Source organism: Zingiber officinale, chromosome 6A (genome assembly GCF_018446385.1).
Source record: "Zingiber officinale cultivar Zhangliang chromosome 6A, Zo_v1.1, whole genome shotgun sequence".
Lineage (NCBI taxonomy): Eukaryota > Viridiplantae > Streptophyta > Magnoliopsida > Zingiberales > Zingiberaceae > Zingiber > Zingiber officinale.
The window spans coordinates 64,075,018-64,093,264 of NC_055997.1; the positions used below are offsets into that span (position 1 = coordinate 64,075,018).

The 18,247-nt window shown below is 40.1% G+C and overlaps 1 protein-coding gene across 2 annotated transcripts; it reads right to left on the reverse strand.

Annotated features, from left to right (window-relative positions):
- Nucleotides 1-15,594: 15,594 nt before the first annotated feature.
- LOC121994014 (WRKY transcription factor 6-like) lies at nucleotides 15,595-17,572 on the reverse strand. 2 transcript variants are annotated; one of them, XM_042548211.1, is made up of 6 exons: nucleotides 17,323-17,572; nucleotides 17,144-17,212; nucleotides 16,889-17,047; nucleotides 16,567-16,812; nucleotides 16,341-16,454; nucleotides 15,595-16,248 (listed from the first exon to the last, which is right to left on the reverse strand). In XM_042548211.1, exons 1-6 carry the CDS (start codon nucleotides 17,512-17,514, stop codon nucleotides 15,733-15,735), a joined length of 1,296 nt encoding a protein of 431 aa, XP_042404145.1. In that variant the 5' UTR covers nucleotides 17,515-17,572; the 3' UTR covers nucleotides 15,595-15,732. The 2 variants fall into 2 exon arrangements, with proteins under 2 accessions (XP_042404145.1, XP_042404144.1); XM_042548210.1 differs by having other exon boundaries at nucleotides 17,293-17,572.
- Nucleotides 17,573-18,247: the final 675 nt, after the last annotated feature.

An 18,247-nucleotide genomic window follows, 5' to 3' on the forward strand; every position in this document is an offset into this window, starting at 1 on the left:
ACTAACAAGTTTAATTGTTCCTTAAGATGTTGGTTTTTCTTTAAGGAGTGAGTTATTTTGTTTTTTAGATTTTACTAATTTTTTATTCAGACATGCAATTATTCTAAAAAGTTTAGTGGTTACGATAGAAGATATCTCGTTCAAACCTTCGTAAACGAGTGTGGGCTCGTGGCTTGATTCGTCATCTTGTTCCGTCTAGCTTTTTTATTCCAATCCGGTCACCATCAGCGCGAGGTTGTGATGCTTCCGATCTTTGACTTCCGACTCTACATCCCAAGTCACCTTATCTTCTTCTTACATTTCGATGTTAAGTAACTTATTCAGAGGTGAATTTATTATGGTTACCTTTGCATCGTTTGTTTCTTCGTGTAACTCGATGAGTTTTTTTCCAAAGGTCCTTTGTATTTTCGTGCGGTCAACTCGGTTCAGTTCTTCCTTCGTGAGTTTGCACTAGATCGTGTTCAATGCTTTTAAGTTGGTTTGTGCATTCTTTTTTATCTCTGGAGTCCAGTTTTCAAGGTCCATCGGAATCCTGGTGTTGTTGTCGATCGGAGGGTTGTATCCCTTGCAAATGTTGAACCACTGGTCGAGGTCTATCTTGAGATACACTTCCATCAGCTTCTTCCAATATGGAAAGTCGTCTCCATTGAAGAGTGGGGGATGAACGATGTTGCATCCTTGTTTTGGGCCATTTAAAGAACCTTGCATACAAAGAAGAAGAAAAAAAAATTTCAAGACTAAGTCTTGGATTAGTAGTGTGGGAGATAATAAAAGTATAAAAAATCAGTTGGTATTGCACCAATTCAGAATAGTTTGCAATAGAAAAATTTATCCAAAGAGATAATTGTACCAATTTGGATTATATTAAAAAAACTCAAAATCAAAAAAGAAATATTAAAAGTAAGTTTAAAAATCATCCCCATGCTTGATTGGTGGTTGAGAGCGGTTGTTAGAAAATTAACAAACATAAAGGGTTGTTAGAAAATTTCACAACTAGATTAAAAAATTTGGATCTAATATTAAATAATCAAAAAATAGTATACAACAAATCTAGGCTTGGATACAAGCCCAGTTCAACAAATAAATCATTTATGGCACTTGTGACTCAAAACAAAACACAAACTAAAGCTTGAGTTATAAAAGCGTGCCTAATCACGCAAGTAGGATTGAACCAATACTACATACCTAATGATCCGGCGGTTAGAACAGGGGACCCCCATTTTGAGGGACCAATGCCACGCTGGAGTCAAAAGGCCAAGTGACCGACCGGAGAGGGAGGGGCCAACCTCCCGACCGGCCCCTGCAGACCGACCGGTGAATAGCCAAGGCAATAGGTGCCCCCACTGAAGTCGTAGTTCCGACGCTCAATGGGACAGTAGCAGGGAGCTGAGCGGAAGCCCTAAGAGAAGGTGACATACTGCTAACAGGCCCTGCATAGTACCCTACCGAAAATATCCCCAGCAGATCGATGCATACGGCAGGCCGGCGAGAGGGTAATTCCGTCCGGCTGGCGCATAAAATGAGGGTCGTCCGGACATCACTCCCTGTCCGGACGGACGTACCGGCCTGTGGGGTAGGGAAGGGCAAGGACATCTTCTGACAGCTGTCAAGTCCTATGGCTAGGTCATACTCTAAGTCTGACAACTAGGTGTTCTATTGTCCCATCGAAGACGTGCTTGGACTGTAGCAGTATGGCGTCAGGTAAGTTTTCTGACAAACACATACCGAGGTATGGGCTGCAGACACGTAGGCGCCTTGGTGGATGTGCAGGAGCTCTTTCACCGCTCTATATAAAGAGCCTCATACTTCGCCGGAGGTACGCGTTTAAGACCTTTGTGTAGGATCGAAAAGAATATAGATATCTCCACAATGGTATGATATTGTCCACTTTGGGCCTAAGCCCTCATGGTTTTGCTCTTGGGCTCTACCCAAAAGGCCTCATACCAATGGAGATATCTTTTTCTTATAAACTCATGATCTTTTCCATATGTTTTCAATATGGGACTATGTTTGCAACCTTGCAACCCCAACAATCCCCCCCTCAAACAAAGGACCATGGGCTTCCCACGTCCGATCATTGACCCACCAGGTCTTCCTGCCCCTCGGTCTACCCGACCTACTAGGACTTCCTTGCCTAGCCGCAACTAGGACTTCCTGCCCCTCGGTCCACCCGACCTACTAGGACTTCCTGCCTGGTGTCTGGTCCTCTTGATCCGAACATAGGAGCCCCCACTTTCTTTGTTCAAGGTCAATATTGTACTCACATGGTTCAATCAGACCATAGCTCTTGTGCACAGTCGGCGGTTAAACCTTCTGGCAGTCCGGGCTCTGATACCAATTGTAGGATCGAAAAGAATATAGATATCTCCACAATGGTATGATATTGTCCACTTTGGGCCTAAACCCTTATGGTTTTGCTCTTGGCTCTACCCAAAAGGCCTCATACCAATGGAGATATCTTTCTCTTATAAACTCATGATCTTTTCCATGTGTTTTCAATATGAGACTATGTTTGCAACCTTGCTGTTGGTGCAATTTCCAGTAGGTCAAGGTTGACCTAGTTGACCAAGCGTAAACCTTGGTCATGGTTTCGATGTTTGACAATACAGAAAGACATGTAGACATGGACAATGCAGGTGTCCATGCGGAGAGATACTGATCAAGATTTGATCAGGTTGGATGAATAAGAGTCAAGTAGGTCAAGGTTGACCGGATACTTGACTGGGAAGTCCTAACTGGGATGTTAGGCAGTTCGGAAAGTCCTGGTGAGTGAAACCAGACGGTTCGGAAAGTCCTGGTGAGTGAAGCCAGGCAGTTCGGAAAGTCCTGGTGAGTGAAACCAGACAGTTCGGAAAGTCAGTGAAGCCAGGCAGTCGGGAAATCCTGGTGAGTGAAGCCAGGTGAAAATCCTAGTGAGTGAAACTAGGTGAAAGTGAAAGTCCTGGTGAGTGAAGCCAGGCAGTTGGAGAAAGTCCTGGTGAGTGAAGCTAGGCAGTTGGGAAGTCCTGGTGAGTGAAACCAGACAGTTCGGAAAGTCCTAGTGAGTGAAGCCAGGCAGTCGGGAAATCCTGGTGAGTGAAGCCAGGTGAAAATCCTAGTGAGTGAAGCTAGGTGAAAGTGAAAGTCCTGGTGAGTGAAGCCAGGCAGTTGGAGAAAGTCCTGGTGAGTGAAGCTAGGCAGTTGGGAAAGACCTGGTGAGTGAAGCCAGGCAGGGGAAAGACCTAGTGAGTGAAGCTAGGCAGTTTGGAAGTCCTGGTGAGTGAAGTCAGGCAAGGGAAATCCAGATGGGTCAAGGTTGACCAGACATCTGGTGAAAAGTCCAAGCAGGGAGCTTGGCACGGGAAAAGTCCAAGTATGGAGACTTGGCACGGAGAAGACCAAGTTGGAGACTTGGCACGGAAAGTCGGAGAGGGCTCGGTAGCTTGTTCTCCGGACTGTGGTCAGAGAGGGCTCGGTAGCTCGTTCTCTGGACCGGACGAAGTCGGAGAGGGCTCGGTAGCTCGTTCTCCGGACTAGGTCAAGAGAGGGCTCGGTAGCTCGTTCTCAGGACCATTTAGGGTTTAGGGCTGGAGCTCTAAACCTGGATCGGTCTGGTGACCGATCCAGCGATACGCCTGAGTATCTGATCGGTCTGGTGACCGATTAGATAACAAACAGAAAGGTTCTGTAAGTCATCTGATCGGTCTGGAGACCGATCAGAGGAGTTGAAGCCAACTTTATGTGAGTGAACTGATCGGTCTCCACGATCGATCAGAGACGCAGCCACCTCTCTTACAGAGAGGTGGGATCGGTCCGGGGACCGATCAGACTGGGGCCTGATCGGTCCCCAGGACCGATCTGAGGTGCCCTGGACCGATCAGGCTTCAGCCTGATCGGTCCAGAACTATCCGTTGGCTCACAACGGTCTTCTGTCTTCTGCTGTCTTCTGGCTTCTTCTTCGCAGGTGGATGTAGGTATAAAAGAGGCTGAGGGCTCCTACAGACGAAGACTACTTCTTACTTCTTCTTCCTCCTCTGAACTGAGCTGCTGTTCTTCTGAAAGCTGTGCTCTTGAGCTTTGCTGAGCTCCGAAGCTTCGGGTGAGCTTCTTTGACTGAGTTTCTTGTTGGCATTCGTCCGTGAAGTTGGTGCTTCATCCGGGAATTCAGTCGATGAGAAGGCAAGCGAGTATTTGTACATTCATTGTGTATTTTGTTCTTGCTCTTCTTTGTATTTCCATATTGCTGTTGCAAGCTATTGTGGCGAGGTTTCTCCACCCAGAAGGAGTGATTATTAGCCGGGTTTCCGGGGTCTCATCCACCGACGGATTGATAGGCTTCGTCCACCTTACGGACACGCCGAGGAGTAGGAGTATATCTCCGAACCTCGTTACATCGCTGCGTGTTGAGGTTTGATCTTCTTGTCTTTGTTTCTTTGTTTTATTTTCCGCTGCGCTAACGTCAACTTGTAGAAAGAAACGAAGATTTGGGGTTGGCTATTCACACCCCCCCTCTCTAGCCGCGACCGTCGATCCTAACACTTGCAACCCCAACACTTTGGAGCTACTTTTTCCACCACCTGCTTACCTGACTTGAGCGTCGGAGGGTCGCCGCCGGGAACCCCTTCCCGGCCCGACTTCTGTGCAGGTTCGCCGGAGCTTCGTGCCACCAGTCGAAGATCCACATCAGCAGTCGAAGAGCGCCCCGTGCCCAGCGTCCGTTGATTCAGCATTCGTACAGGATCACCTAAAAATAAAATATATTATGTAAAATCAAACAACCCAATTCAAAATCCTAACTATAAAACTAAATCAACTAAATCAAAATTAAATCATAAAAATAACTATAGAACAAACTCAAACTCAAACTATCATCAAGTCTATTATAATTATAAATGTAATCAACATAAACCCAGAACTAAAATTTAATCCAGATCAATAATTCAGGGAGAGACTCCAAACTAGTTAGCACCTTCAAAAATAACATACCCGGCAGGGTAATTAGGATTAACTTAAAAAGGAACAAAGGTTTAACTTGATCTACGGTACTGGTACAGTTTTGGATGATAGTAGGTTAGGGAAGCTCTATCTATGCATGTCTAGGAAGATATTGCTTCAACCTGGTGCATTTGACTTAGTGAAACTAACTAAAACTACCCCTTATGGATTCTAACCAGTTAGACCAAGAATTTGTACTAAGTTCAGCGGATAGGACTATTTAGAAAATCTCGAAACCATGATTACTCTAATGATATCCAGGTGACTCATATTGCCCAAAAGTTTATCCAAAAAATATCTGTTTGTTTAGCTCAAAGCTAAACCTGAATCTAACAAAAATTTAAATCAAACCGTGAAATTTAACTTAACTCAACTCACAAAAATTAAAGGATTCCCTAATTGAAAATATAGATCGGGTGAGATAACTAAGGATTAAAATTTAAATTAAATTACTTTAAAATTAAATCAAATTAAATTCAAATTAAATTAATTTTAAAATTAAATCAAATTTAAATTCAAATTAAATTAGCATTAAAAATAAAATAAAATTCAAATTCAAATTCAAATTAAATTAAATTTAAAATTAAATCAAATTTAAATTCAAATTAAATTAATTTTAAATCAAATTTAAATTCAAATTAAATTAAATTTAAAATTAAATCAAATTTAAAATTAAATCAAATCTAAATTTAAATTCAAATTAAATTAACTTTAAAATTAAATCAAATTAAATTTAAATTAAATTAACTTTAAATCAAATTTAAATTCAAATTAAATTAACTTTAAAATTAAATCAAATTCAAATTCAAATTAAATTAACTTTAAAATTAAATTAAATTAAAAATTAAACTTAAAAATTAAATTAAAAATTAAACTTAAAAATTAAACTTAAAAATTAAATTAACAATTAATTTTAAAATTAAACTTAAAAATTAAACTTAATTTAAAATTAAAAATTAACTTAACTTTAATGATAACTTAAATTAAAATTAAAAATAAACTTAACTTAAATTAAAATTAAAAATTAACTTAAATGTTAAAATTAAACTTTAAATTAAATTAAAATTAAAATTAAAATCAAAACTAAAACTAAATTTAAAATAAATTAAAATTAAAACTAAATCAAATTAAAACTAAATTGAAAATAAGTTAATAAAATTAAAACAAAATCAAAATTCAAATTCAAATTAAATTCAAATTCAAATTAACTTAAAATTTAACTTCTAAATTAAATCAACTTAAATTAATATTAAAATTTAAAATAATAATAAAAGTCAGAAACCAGGAGTCAGAAACCAGGGTGCCCGCCCCTGGTATTCAACTCCGAGCATCCGAAACATGCTCCGGGAGCCCCGCCTCGCCACCCTACTCTAGACACCCGGACCCTATCCGAGCGCCCGGATCACCCTATATAAGGGGCAGCAGAGGCACCCCTAATAGCTGCATCTTCCCCTTCTCTTTTGCAAAGGCCTTCACTAGGCTTTAACGTAAAAGAAATCAAATTTTAAATTTTCTTTTCTTCCTCCGGTTATTACGCCGCATCAGAACAACCGAGGTCATCAATTCTATTATCCTTATTAACAATGCCTCGGTAAGTTTTCATTCCTTTCTTAAATTTTGTTTATTTATTGTTTTAGTATTTTATGCTTAGTCTAGTTTTCTTTGATAAATTAGGAAACGTTCTAGACTTGGTGTTGGACCCTCTACTACTAGTACTGACCTTAGGTTTCCTACTGAAGAACTTAGGATTAAGTCTGCTAGTACTATCTGTTGGACCCCGTAGTAGTTTTGATGTGATCAACCAAGTTGGTTAGGTCCTGCTGTGTTTGATCCCTGTGTCTGAGTGTGCAGGAGCTTAGGAACACAGGAAGTCGAGCGGAAGACGCAGCTAGCGAGAAGGACGGCACGGGAAGGGAGCCGACGGGCTCGGTGCGTCCGAAGGACGAGAGAGCTGCGGAAGAGTACTCCGGTGGGCGTGAAGAGCGTGCGCGGCGTTCGAGGGACGTTAAGCCGGGACGGAAGGCTGCTCGAGGAGAAGGCCGGGAATTGGGTTCGGGTGAGCCCTATTCTGAAGAAGACAAAAGAGGCTGAAATTACTGTAGCAGAAATTACTGTAGCAGTAACCTTGAAGGTGCCTTAAACACATTGAAGGCGCCTTGAACACATTGAAGGCGCCTTGAATGATTGTTTAAGGCGCCTTGAGCAGTCCAGTTTGACCGTTTGCGCTGCGGATAAAGTTTTATCCGCAGATCGAGTTGGAGGCGCCTTAAACCTTGTTGGAGGCGCCTTGGACCCTCGAGATAGACTTTCCAGGAGCTATAAAAAGGCCCTGGAGCTAGGAATTCAACAACAACTCAAGCAATCATTGTGTAGCCATTCCTAGCAATAGTTCTAAGCTTCCAAAGTGTAAAAGGCTTCTCCGCCTTCAGCAAAGGAGATTTTTCTACTGAGCTTTTTCTTACTGCCCTGGATTAACAACCTCCTTGGTTGTAACCAGGTTAAATCCTGTTTTCTACTTAATTTCTATTTCCTTGCTTGGTTTAATTTTATTTCTGCCTTTACTTTATTTACTATTGCATTAATTGAGTTGAAATCCGAGGAGGATATTTTTATTTTGTGTTTTCAGCAATTCACCCCCCTCTTGCCGGCCTCCGCTGCACCTCAGAAGGACTAACCGCCAACTGAAGCACTACGATCAAGGCGATGGTCGGAGCGAACATCCATCCCCCGAAGTTCGACGGAGACTTCGCCACATGGAAGCGCAAAATGGAGGTATTTTTTAAAACGGATTTTGATATTCTTATTACAATGAAATATGGTTTTGCAGCGCCGAAAGACAAAGAAGAAAACACATGGAGTAAGAAGGAGCAAGCCGATTTCGTCGCCAACGGAAAGGCGGAGTTCCACCTGCTTAGTGTGCTGCCACCACAAGAAGTAAATCGGATCGGAAGCTACGACTCAGCGAAAGATCTCTGGGAAAAATTCCTGGAGCTACACGAAGGTACTTCCGAAGCGAAGCGCGACATCCTCCGGAACCAGTTAACGAACCTCCGGATGAACCAAGGCGAGAAGGTAGCGCAACTCCAAGCGAGAATCAAGGAGCTAATAACGCAACTAACGAACCTTGGAGAAGAGGTAACCAACCGGGACTCCATTCGATACGCGCTCAATGCCTTCCCGAGAACTCCAGAGTGGGCCTCCTTAGTAGATGCGTATTACATCTCTAAGGACCTCGAGGTAAGTACGTTAGAACAATTATTTTCAACTTTTGAACTTCACGAATCTCGAGTTTCAGAACCCAACGGAGCAGAGAAGACAAGTCAGAACATTGCCCTAAAGGCAAAGATAAACAGTTCTGACTCCGAAGCCTCAGTCGACGAATCCGAAGCGGCACTACTGGTAAGACGCTTCAATAACTTTTTTAGTACTAATAAATTTAAATCGCAGAGGCATCATCGAAAGAAGAGGACGGTTCATTGCTACAATTGCAACGAAGAGGGACACATCAAAGATGACTGTCCAAAGCTAAAGAGAAAGGAGAAAGAAAGGGCAAAGCCAAAATACAAGAAACCAGAACCCTCCAAGCACAAGAATCTGAAGGCCACCTGGTCAGATTCGTCATCCTCTGAATCGGAAGTCAAAGAATTCTCGGGACTAGCACTGATGGCCAACCATCAGAAAGAAGAAACGTCCAGCTCAAAGATGAGCATCGATGAAGGGGGAGGAACATCAGAAGAAGAAAGCAGCAGTGAAGGGGGAGCGTCACGGTAAGTAAGGTACGCAATCTAACCCCAACTCAATCTTTCAAATTTATCAAGTCTCTTTCTAAAGAGTTAGATCAATTAGAAAAAGAGAATCTTGAACTAAAGTTGAACTTAGCAAGAGCATGCCCGTTAGAAATGTATGATCATCTAAAATCAGAAAATGAAAATTTAAAATTAGAAATTGAAAAATTGAAAAATGATGCATGCTTAAAGAAATTTCCAAAGTCAAAAATTAGAGTTTATGGAAAATTGAACTGGTATATTAGAAACCATCAGGGCCAGCTTAGAAGGATACCCAAAAATTATGTACCCCCTAAGTATCTGAATAACCCTGTAGGTAGGAACCTCTATTGGGTTCCAAAATCTGTGCTTAATTAATTTTTCAAAAATTAAAAGCTTACAGTGAGAAAATTAAATATTGAAATTCTTTATGGAAGCTTTGTCTAAGGAAGTGGTTGTTGCTCCAATAACCAAGAAGGCCTAGTGCCTCGCCACGACCTGGAAGCTAAAATATTGAAAAAAAAATGTTTAATTAACTTTCTGAAAAAGCATTAAACTAGAATTAAATAATGCTTTAAAAGTTCTTAAATCTTTTTAAAATTCTAAAAAGTCAGATTGTGAAAATTCAAAAATTTAAATTTGACTTAGAAATTTTTATTGACTTAGAATTTTTTAAAATTCAAAAATTTGACTTAGAAATTATTTTTTTAGAAATTTTTTTTAAAAATTATTTTTTTTAAAATTTGACTTAGAATTTTTTTTTTGGAAAAATTCGTTTTGAATTAGAATTTTTTAAATTTCTATACATTTCACTTAACTTAGTTTTTTTTTAACCCCATTTTTGCTGTGATCAAAGGGGGAGAGAAAAGTACAAGTTTAGGGTGAGTTAGAAAATTTTGAAATTTCTGTTATTATAAAAGTGTTGCAATTTTACTAATTGCAAAAATTATCTTAACTTGTTAGTTTAGTAATTTTTCTTTAAAATTATTTTTATGTCTATTTTAACCTAACTTGAACTTGGGTTGATGCACATCAAAAGGGGAGATTGTTGGACCCGTAGTAGTTTTGATGTGATCAACCAAGTTGGTTAAGTCCTGCTGTGTTTGATCCCTGTGTCCGAGTGTGCGGAGCTTAGGAACACAGGAAGTCTAGCGGAAGACACAATGCACGGGAGAGGGCCGACGGGCTCGGTGCGTCCGAGGGCCGAGGTGCGGAAGAGTACTCGGTGGGCGTGAAGGCGTCTTGGCGTTCGAGGGCGTTAAGCGGGACGGAAGGCTGCTCGAGAAGGCCGGAAGGTGGGTTCGGGTGAGCCCTATTCCGGTTGGTCGCAATCACCTAAAAGAACGGAGCTTCGGAAGCTAAAGAGGAGAAGAAAAGAAGACAAAAGAGGCTGAAATTACTATAGCAGTAACCTTGAAGGCGCCTTAAACACATTGAAGGCGCCTTGAACACATTGAAGGCGCCTTGAATGATTGTTTAAGGCGCCTTGAGCAGTCCAGTTTGACCGTTTGTGCTGCGGATAAAGTTTTATCCGCAGATCAAGTTGGCGCTTAAACCTTGTTGGAGGCGCCTTGGACTCTCGAGATAAGATTTCCAGGGCCTATATAAAGGCCCCTGGAGCTAGGAATTCAACAACAACTCAAGCAATCATTGTGTAGCCATTCCTAGCAATAGTTCTAAGCTTCCAAAGTGTAAAAGGCTTCTCCGCCTTCAGCAAAGGAGATTTTTCTACTGAGCTTTTTCTTACTGCCCTGGATTAACAACCTCCTTGGTTGTAACCAGGTTAAATCCTGTTTTCTACTTAATTTCTATTTCCTTGCTTGGTTTAATTTTATTTCTGCCTTTACTTTATTTACTATTGCATTAATTGAGTTGAAATCCGAGGAGGGTATTTTTATTTTGTGTTTTCAGCAATTCACCCCCCTCTTGCCGGCCTCCGCTGCACCAACACTATCTACAGTCCTATATGGACTAGGTGTTTAGATAGACAGTTTTTTATGCGTTCATGCATTCCTGTAGTAGAAGTCATCGACTATTACAGCTTGCATCATCTAGTTTATTGTACCAGTTCAGTTAACATAGGTTTATGTGTTGAACTGTAAACTAACCTAGTTAGAGTAGATAACCTTATATACACCACTAGGGTAGCTAGTATTGATATCACACTATCCCCTGCTGTCATCCGTACTTTTCTAGGTTTACATCCATCTGCATGCACTTTTCAGTGTTATCCCCCTAGGGATCCACCATTTGGTGATCCTTACTCACATATCACACTTGATACGATTTACTCATATTTTTTTGAGGAAGTGCGAGTACCTACAGTTATCCTATTTAGGTCAGTCTCCCTTAGAGTTCAGGACTATGTCCTTTATAGAGTTTTAGTCTCTTGCATTTTGTCGTTGACCACTCATGACATGGCGATGATGCGTCCTTTTCACTCATTTTTACTATATGCCCTATGTCATAAACTAGATATAAATATTAGTTTACATATTTTTCATGTCATTATTTACTCAGCTGGACTCATCACCAGCAGACAGGTTCACATGCCCTATTGCCACATCTTGACCGCATACCTTGCATCCTTAGATATTGATGTCACCAGAGGTGATGTCAGAACCCTAACTGAGTTTGACATGGTAAAATCTAGGAACTTTTCTTTAGGTGGTATACATACAGATGATGTGAGTGTCTTGTCTTGGTGGAGGGGGGCCCAGCAACAGCTTGACCCGGACGTCGAGCCACAATCAGATACCGAGGGGGAGGAGGCAGGGGTGGATGAGTTCATGGAAGCGCTTTTTAGTGATCCCCCTATCTAGCACCGCCTCCAGCTCGAGAACCACGTCCCGCCCCTCGCACTCAAGCCGATCTAGTTACCGGCCTTTAGACAGCTATGATTTTTGACAGAGGTCTCTGATTTTCGGCGGGGCATGCGGCAGGAGATTTCCAATCTTGAACGAGTCATGCGGCAGGATGTCTCCGATCTTCGACGGGACATATCCATCTCTCGAGAGGATGACCGGACTCGTCACGCTGAGTTGATAGAGATGTTGCGATCTTTAGGTTCCAGACCACCCTCATCATCATCACAGTAGACTATGTTGCTATTATCTCCATGTATTTTGTCTTGATCGTCGTCCTTGTATATTGACTTATTTTCACTTCAGATATTGACTTGTCACGTTGTGCTTAATAGACTAGGATCTTACTTTCAAAATTAATTTCAAAAAAAAAAATTAAAATTTTAGGGTAAAATTTTTTCCATAATTTTTAGAATTTTCAAAATTACTTTTAGCCTTAGTCTAGATCAAACCTTTAGAAAGAATGCTCCTATAGGTCTAGAACTTGAGCATCTCACTAACACACTAGGACTACCTTGTTTTTGTATTACTAATTAAACTTAGAAAGGGATGAGATACATAGGCAGATTGTCTAGACTTAAGATACTTATATTAGTGCATCAATACAAGTCTGGGTGTTAAAAACCAAACTAACAGTAATCAGGTTATATTTTTCAGCTTAGTCAAACACTAACTGGATAAATTAACTTAACCTGACTAATCAAGTGAAAACTGCTATTTTTTGATAGTTAGTAAGTAACAAATGGTTAGACAGTTAAAGATATTATTTAGTTGCTTATTTTGAATTAATGTCATATTCAGGGGGAGGATTAATAACTTTAAGTAGTTAAAATATTTTCAAAAACTACTTCTATTTTTTTGGCATTAAAAATTTTTCAAAAGTGTTTTAAAAAATAACTTGTAAAAATCAGTTTTACAACTATTTAAGTTTTGAAAATATTACTTTCATATTTTTTAAAATAACTTGGCACAGTTTTCAAAAAATTTCAAAATCTTAATTCAATTTTACCATTCCTTATATCTTTTTCAAAATTCTATTTCTTAAAAAAGTTTTTTCAAAGTTTTCAAAAGTTATCTATTTTCAAAATATTTTTTTTTGCTATTTTTGTAAAAAACTTTTCTTTTGGAAACCTTATTAAAGAATTAGTAATTTTTGAAAAATAATTTTAAATCTTTTAAGTTATGTTTGTAAACATTTTTGACTTATCATATTTTTTTAAAAAAAACTAAGTAGATCTTGAAAACAATCATTTTATTAACTTAGTTTCTTCAAATTAATTAACTTTTTACCTTTGAAAGATACTTTACTTATTTTCTAAGTTAAAGCTCCCCAAGTAATCCTGACTATTTTCTACTGTCAAGTTTTTTTATTATTTTACTTAGTCAATTTTTCCTAACTTATCTATGCTTATTTTTCGATGAATATCAAAGGAGAGGGTTAGGTGGATTAAGTTAACAAAAATTTGTGGATTAAGTTAGCAAAAATCTAGACAAAACACACACAAAAATAAAAATAAAAAATCTAGGCAAAACACCAAAAATAGTCTAAACCCATATCATCTGTCTAGTTATTTTTGCATATCTTTTCACTAACTTAACCTAGGTTGTCATTGCATCAAAAAGGGGGGAGATTGTTAGTGCGGTTAACACTAACGGTCTAACTCAGGTTTTGATGAATGACAAAGTAAATTAAGTCATGTTTATTGTGATCTAACGATCTAACTGAGTGTGTAGGAGAAGTCCAGATAGGTTGACGGGCCGACCGGATATCTAGCAAGAAATCCAACTAGATCGACGGGTTAACCGGATAGCTGGTACGAAGTCCAGATAGATCGACGGACTGACCGGATATCTGCTACGAAGTCCAGCTAAGTCAATAGGCCGATCGGATAGCTGGCACAAAGTCCAAATAGGTCGATAGGCTGACCAGATGTCTGGCAAAAGGTAAGTAAAGGTAAGTCACTGAAAGGGAGTGACTTGGTGAGGACGTGTTCCTCGTTTGAGGGAACTTTAGGCATCGATCCAACTTAGATCCATTTTGGAAATCTAAGTTTAGATCGTGACTAGATTCTGCTTTCTAGGAGACAAAATCTAATTACTACTCTGTTTATATATATATATATATATATATATATATATATATATATATATATTTGTGCTAACTTTTGTTTTACAGGGTAGTATAATATTTATTGCCTCGGACTAATATTTTTCTTGCAGGAAAAAACTTTTGCTGGAAAAAAGGTGTCCGGGCGCTCGGAAGGGATCCGAGCACACGAAATGCAAAAGTTTATCTCGTCACAACGAGTGCGCTGATTGGCTGGGCCGACGTCACGCTCTAAGCGCCCGAAAGGGATCCGAGAGCCCGGAGCTTCCTATATAAGGAGGCCTCCATCTAGAGCAAAGTACAACAACTTCCTTCTACGATTGCTCTATTGCGCACTGTTCCTGCGACGCTATGAAGCTCCTCCGACAACCTGTGACTACGTTTTAATTTTCTTGTTGTCGGTAATTCATTTTTATAGTTCTTGTTCTAATCTTGTAATTCTTTTTATGAACTATTAGTAGATTGCCCAACGAAAGCACCCGATGAGTGCGGGCCTTGGAGTAGGAGTCAACAAAGGCTCTGAACCAAGTAGGGTTGTAAATGAACCAAGCGTTCGTGAACAAATTTGGTGTTCTGCTTGGTAAAAGCTTCTTTATGTTCATTCAATATACATAAGATTAATTAAACAAACAAACTTGAATAGCTCCTTAAGCTAAATAAACAAGCTTGAACTCATATGCGTGCAGCTCATTAACGTTCGTGAACAACGTTCGTGAACAATGTTCACGAACCATATTTATTAATAAAATTCTTTTCAACATGCTAAATAAACAATAAAATAAAATAAATAAATAAATTTAAATTATCAAGCTCAATAACCAATCAAACAATTAAAAGTTTCAAACAATCAAACCAGCTTGAATTATTGAGAGCTTGATAACATCTAAACGAACCAAGCTCGAACCAAGCTCAAGTCAAGCTTGAATTGAGAGCTTGATAATATCTAAACGAACTAAGCTCAAGCTAAGCTTCAAACAAACTCAAGCTCATAAAAAATAAACCAAGCTAAGCTTGAACACTCATTTCAAAAGTTTAGTTCGATATCATCCTTGACTCGGCATCAGATGCGGACCTCATTTCTGACTCAGTCAAAATTGCTAAGCTTGTCTCTGACATAGCCTCAATCGTCGATATCATCCTCAACTTGCTAAGCTTGTCTCTGACATGTGGCAAATGGAAATACACATCCTAGATAACATGCACATTTCTAGCTCTTTAAAAGATCATCCACAGGAAAGCGCACACAAGAACCTTACTTATTCTTGGATAATTCACCCTCGTAAAAAAAAAATCTAACCTGAGCATTGAAATGGCATGTTGAGATACATTCCGATATCATTCTAATCCTTTTGGAATGATTTTAAGGTCCTTTCATCTGACTCACTGATGATCTCCAAAAAAAAAATATGCACGTCAACCCATTCGTTGACCCGTAGTTACTGTCCATGGTATTTGATCGAAAGAATGACCAAGAATGATATCAATCCTACGAGTATGGTCCCAGCCCAATGCATTTTCTTTTAAAATAAATAATTAATTAAATCCTTTAAATATTTTTTTTACTAAATTTTATTAGAAAATATCTGTATGAACAGTGGAGAACCATAAAATTTTCATATACAAATAACTATCCACAGGCGGTACCAAACAAGATACAACCGGTCAAGGACGCTAGTCTCAACCGCCAGGTATATTCCATTTTTAGTCGGCTCATCGAATTTTACAAGTGATATCTCCCTCCACGTTTATCACGCGCGCCGACGCAAATCGCAATCCTTGACCCACAGTGCCGTGTAGAATCGAAAATTTTGAAAAAAAAAAAGGGAATTAATTAAATTGACCAAAAAACCTTTAATTTCAAACAGAGAAAAGAAAAAGTAAAGAAGAGAAAAACATTATTTCCGTATGTTTTTTAATTTCGTCCATAATTTTAGTTTACGGATCGATCGACGACTCGTCGTGTACAACAATCAAAACAATAAATGAAAAAAAAAAACAAGTAATCAGCACGTTATTGTATTGATTAATGATTGTCGTCGGCGATCTTGGTACCGCCGGTGATGATGGACTTGATGGCGGCGTTCAGCACGGCAGCGAAGTTAGGGTCCGCCGTGATCGCCGCGGTGGCGGCCGTCACCTCTTCCGGAGACATTTGGAGCCCCGAGAACATCGTCCGGTTACCGAACACCGACGGCGGAGGCTGAGGCAGAGCGGCGGAGTAGGCCGCCGAAGGGAATTGGACGGGCGGTAAATTCACCCCCGGCTGCCGGTGAGGATGCTTCGGCGGCTGAGTGAGGTCCAACGTGATGGTGGGGAACGGGGCCGACGCCGAGATGGTGGCCAGACTCGACGAGCAGTGGAGCATTGTCGAGGGGCCGCCGCCGACGGATGCAGCGGACGTCGTCGGGCCGGAGAGGAGCATGGAGGCGGCGGCGGAGGTGGTCGACGCCATGGCGGCCGCCGCCGCCGGTAGGGGGTGGTTGTGGATGCCTTCGTAGGTGGTTATCAAAATCGAACGGTCCTCCGCGCACCTTTGCACCTAGTTAATTAATACATCAAACAAATTAATTAATTGATTAATTATCATGATTAGTTAAATGAGTACAAGTTTAAGTAGATAATTAAAATTACTTGTTTGCGGACCGGACAACCGGCTGCCATGGTGCACCGGTAGTAAGCTCGAGGGCAAGGGTTGCCCTTCGCCATCTTCTGACCGTACTTCCTCCATTGACATCCATCGGAGATCTATAATAATTCGTTAGTTAACTTAAACCCTAAAAATAATATATATATAAACAATTAATGTGATAATCATATGCAATTAATGAGTTTCTTCATGGAACTTAATTAAACTCACCATGGGCGCTTCCGACCGAGCTCGTACGGAAACCCTAGTTTTCCTCATCGTGGCTTCCCGCTCATCCCTGATGGTGGCCGCCTTCAAAGCAAGCCCTTTGTCGGGGTTTCTTCTCGTGTCATCGTCGTCGCTCGTTTGTAGACGGTAACCTGTCCACCCTACTTCAACATTCTCCGACGGCAAAGACGACCGTTCAAGATCACTCCCCGACGACGACGAGTTTGAGTGTGGGTCGACAGTAATTACCTGAGTTAATTAATCTAATTAATTGTTTTTTATTCTAATTAATCTGAGTTAATTAATTAATTAATTAATTAATTACCTGCCGAGGTTGAGGGGAATGAGCAGTGTAATTTCTCTGCATGAGGGTGGTGAGATGAAGCTGGAGAGCTTCGTAGTCTTTTTCCACTTGGCTTATGATGCCTCTCAATCTCGCGTTCTCATCCTTCATTCCCGCCAACTCCATTTGGATTGCCGCCAGCTGATTAATAAATTCAATTAGTTCGATCGATAATTAACCATTTATTTTTTTGTAAATAAAAAAAAATAAACTAATATTGGTTCATAGATCTGAAACCTCGGTTTTTCCTCTGCCGTCATCGACCATCGAGAGATCACTCCCCGTTTTGCCAAGATTCAACTCAGTCTATTTTTTTTTCAAAATTAAGAAAAAACACATAAATAAGTAAATATTCAGATTTAATTAATTAATTGATGAATAATAACCTGAATTGTAAGATCTGGTTCCTTCTTCACCTCTGGAGAATTTGTGGCCTTTTTCTCGTTGGCGAAGAAATCGAGCTCGCTCGGCGTCGAGAACTCTGCCGCCGGCGGCAGTTTGCGCTTCAAAACCCCCCGGGCGTGGCCGGGAGGAGGAGGAACGGCGAGGACGAGAGGGGCCGAGGTGTCGAGAGTGAGCACTCCGGCGCAGCTGCTTGTTTGGTCCATAAATCACCAAACCACCGCGCTCGATCGGCTCGCCGGAGAGAACGACGAATTGTTCAAACTGTTAAGGTGAAATGGAGCGGGGGAATAAATAGAAGAAATTGATGGTGACGTCAGATGCTGCGTCAGCAGGGGAAAGGATGGGAGAACGGTGGAGAAGAAAGAAAAACGGGTCATCGTTACCCGTTTTCCCATTGGAGGATGGGGACTTTCGGGTGGCTTTAGGGGTTGACGACGTGGGTTCGGAGATGGCTTAGAGTCAATGGTCGATCTGACCGCATTATTTGATTGAGTCGGTAGGTTCCACGTGGGAGACAGAATTAAAGATCTCACTTGCCGTCGTCAACTCTTTGACTTTGACTCGCATAAATATCTCCCGATTCTGTATCAACGTCGAGACAGGGAACACTTTTTCACACCATTTATAGAGTTGCGGAACACGTGTTCAATAACTTTCGCATAAGGGCAAATACTAGATGGGAATATAACAAAGAAAAATAATTATATAAACTCCCACACATTAGTGGATTTTTTTAGAATTATTAATAATATATAATTGTAAAATCAGTAATTAAGTTATGAAACGATAAGTGTATTAAATAATTTAATTTAGTATATATATAATTTAAATTTATTAGTTATATTTCAAACCTAATAAAAATGATGTGCGCAATATTATTAGCCCTAAATTTAGACCTTTATTTCACTCATTTTGTCCAAATACTCATCTTTGATC

Bases quoted from the DNA above. Each gene is read 5' to 3' on its own strand.
- LOC121994014 (XM_042548210.1), bottom strand. From the start codon at position 17,514: ATGGACCAAACAAGCAGCTGCGCCGGAGTGCTCACTCTCGACACCTCG. The intron at 17,213-17,292 runs GTTATTATTCAT...AAAAAAAAATAG, and splicing joins AACCAGATCTTACAATTCAG to ACTGAGTTGAATCTTGGCAA. The intron at 16,249-16,340 runs GTAATTTTAATT...TTAATTAACTAG, and splicing joins GTTGTCCGGTCCGCAAACAA to GTGCAAAGGTGCGCGGAGGA.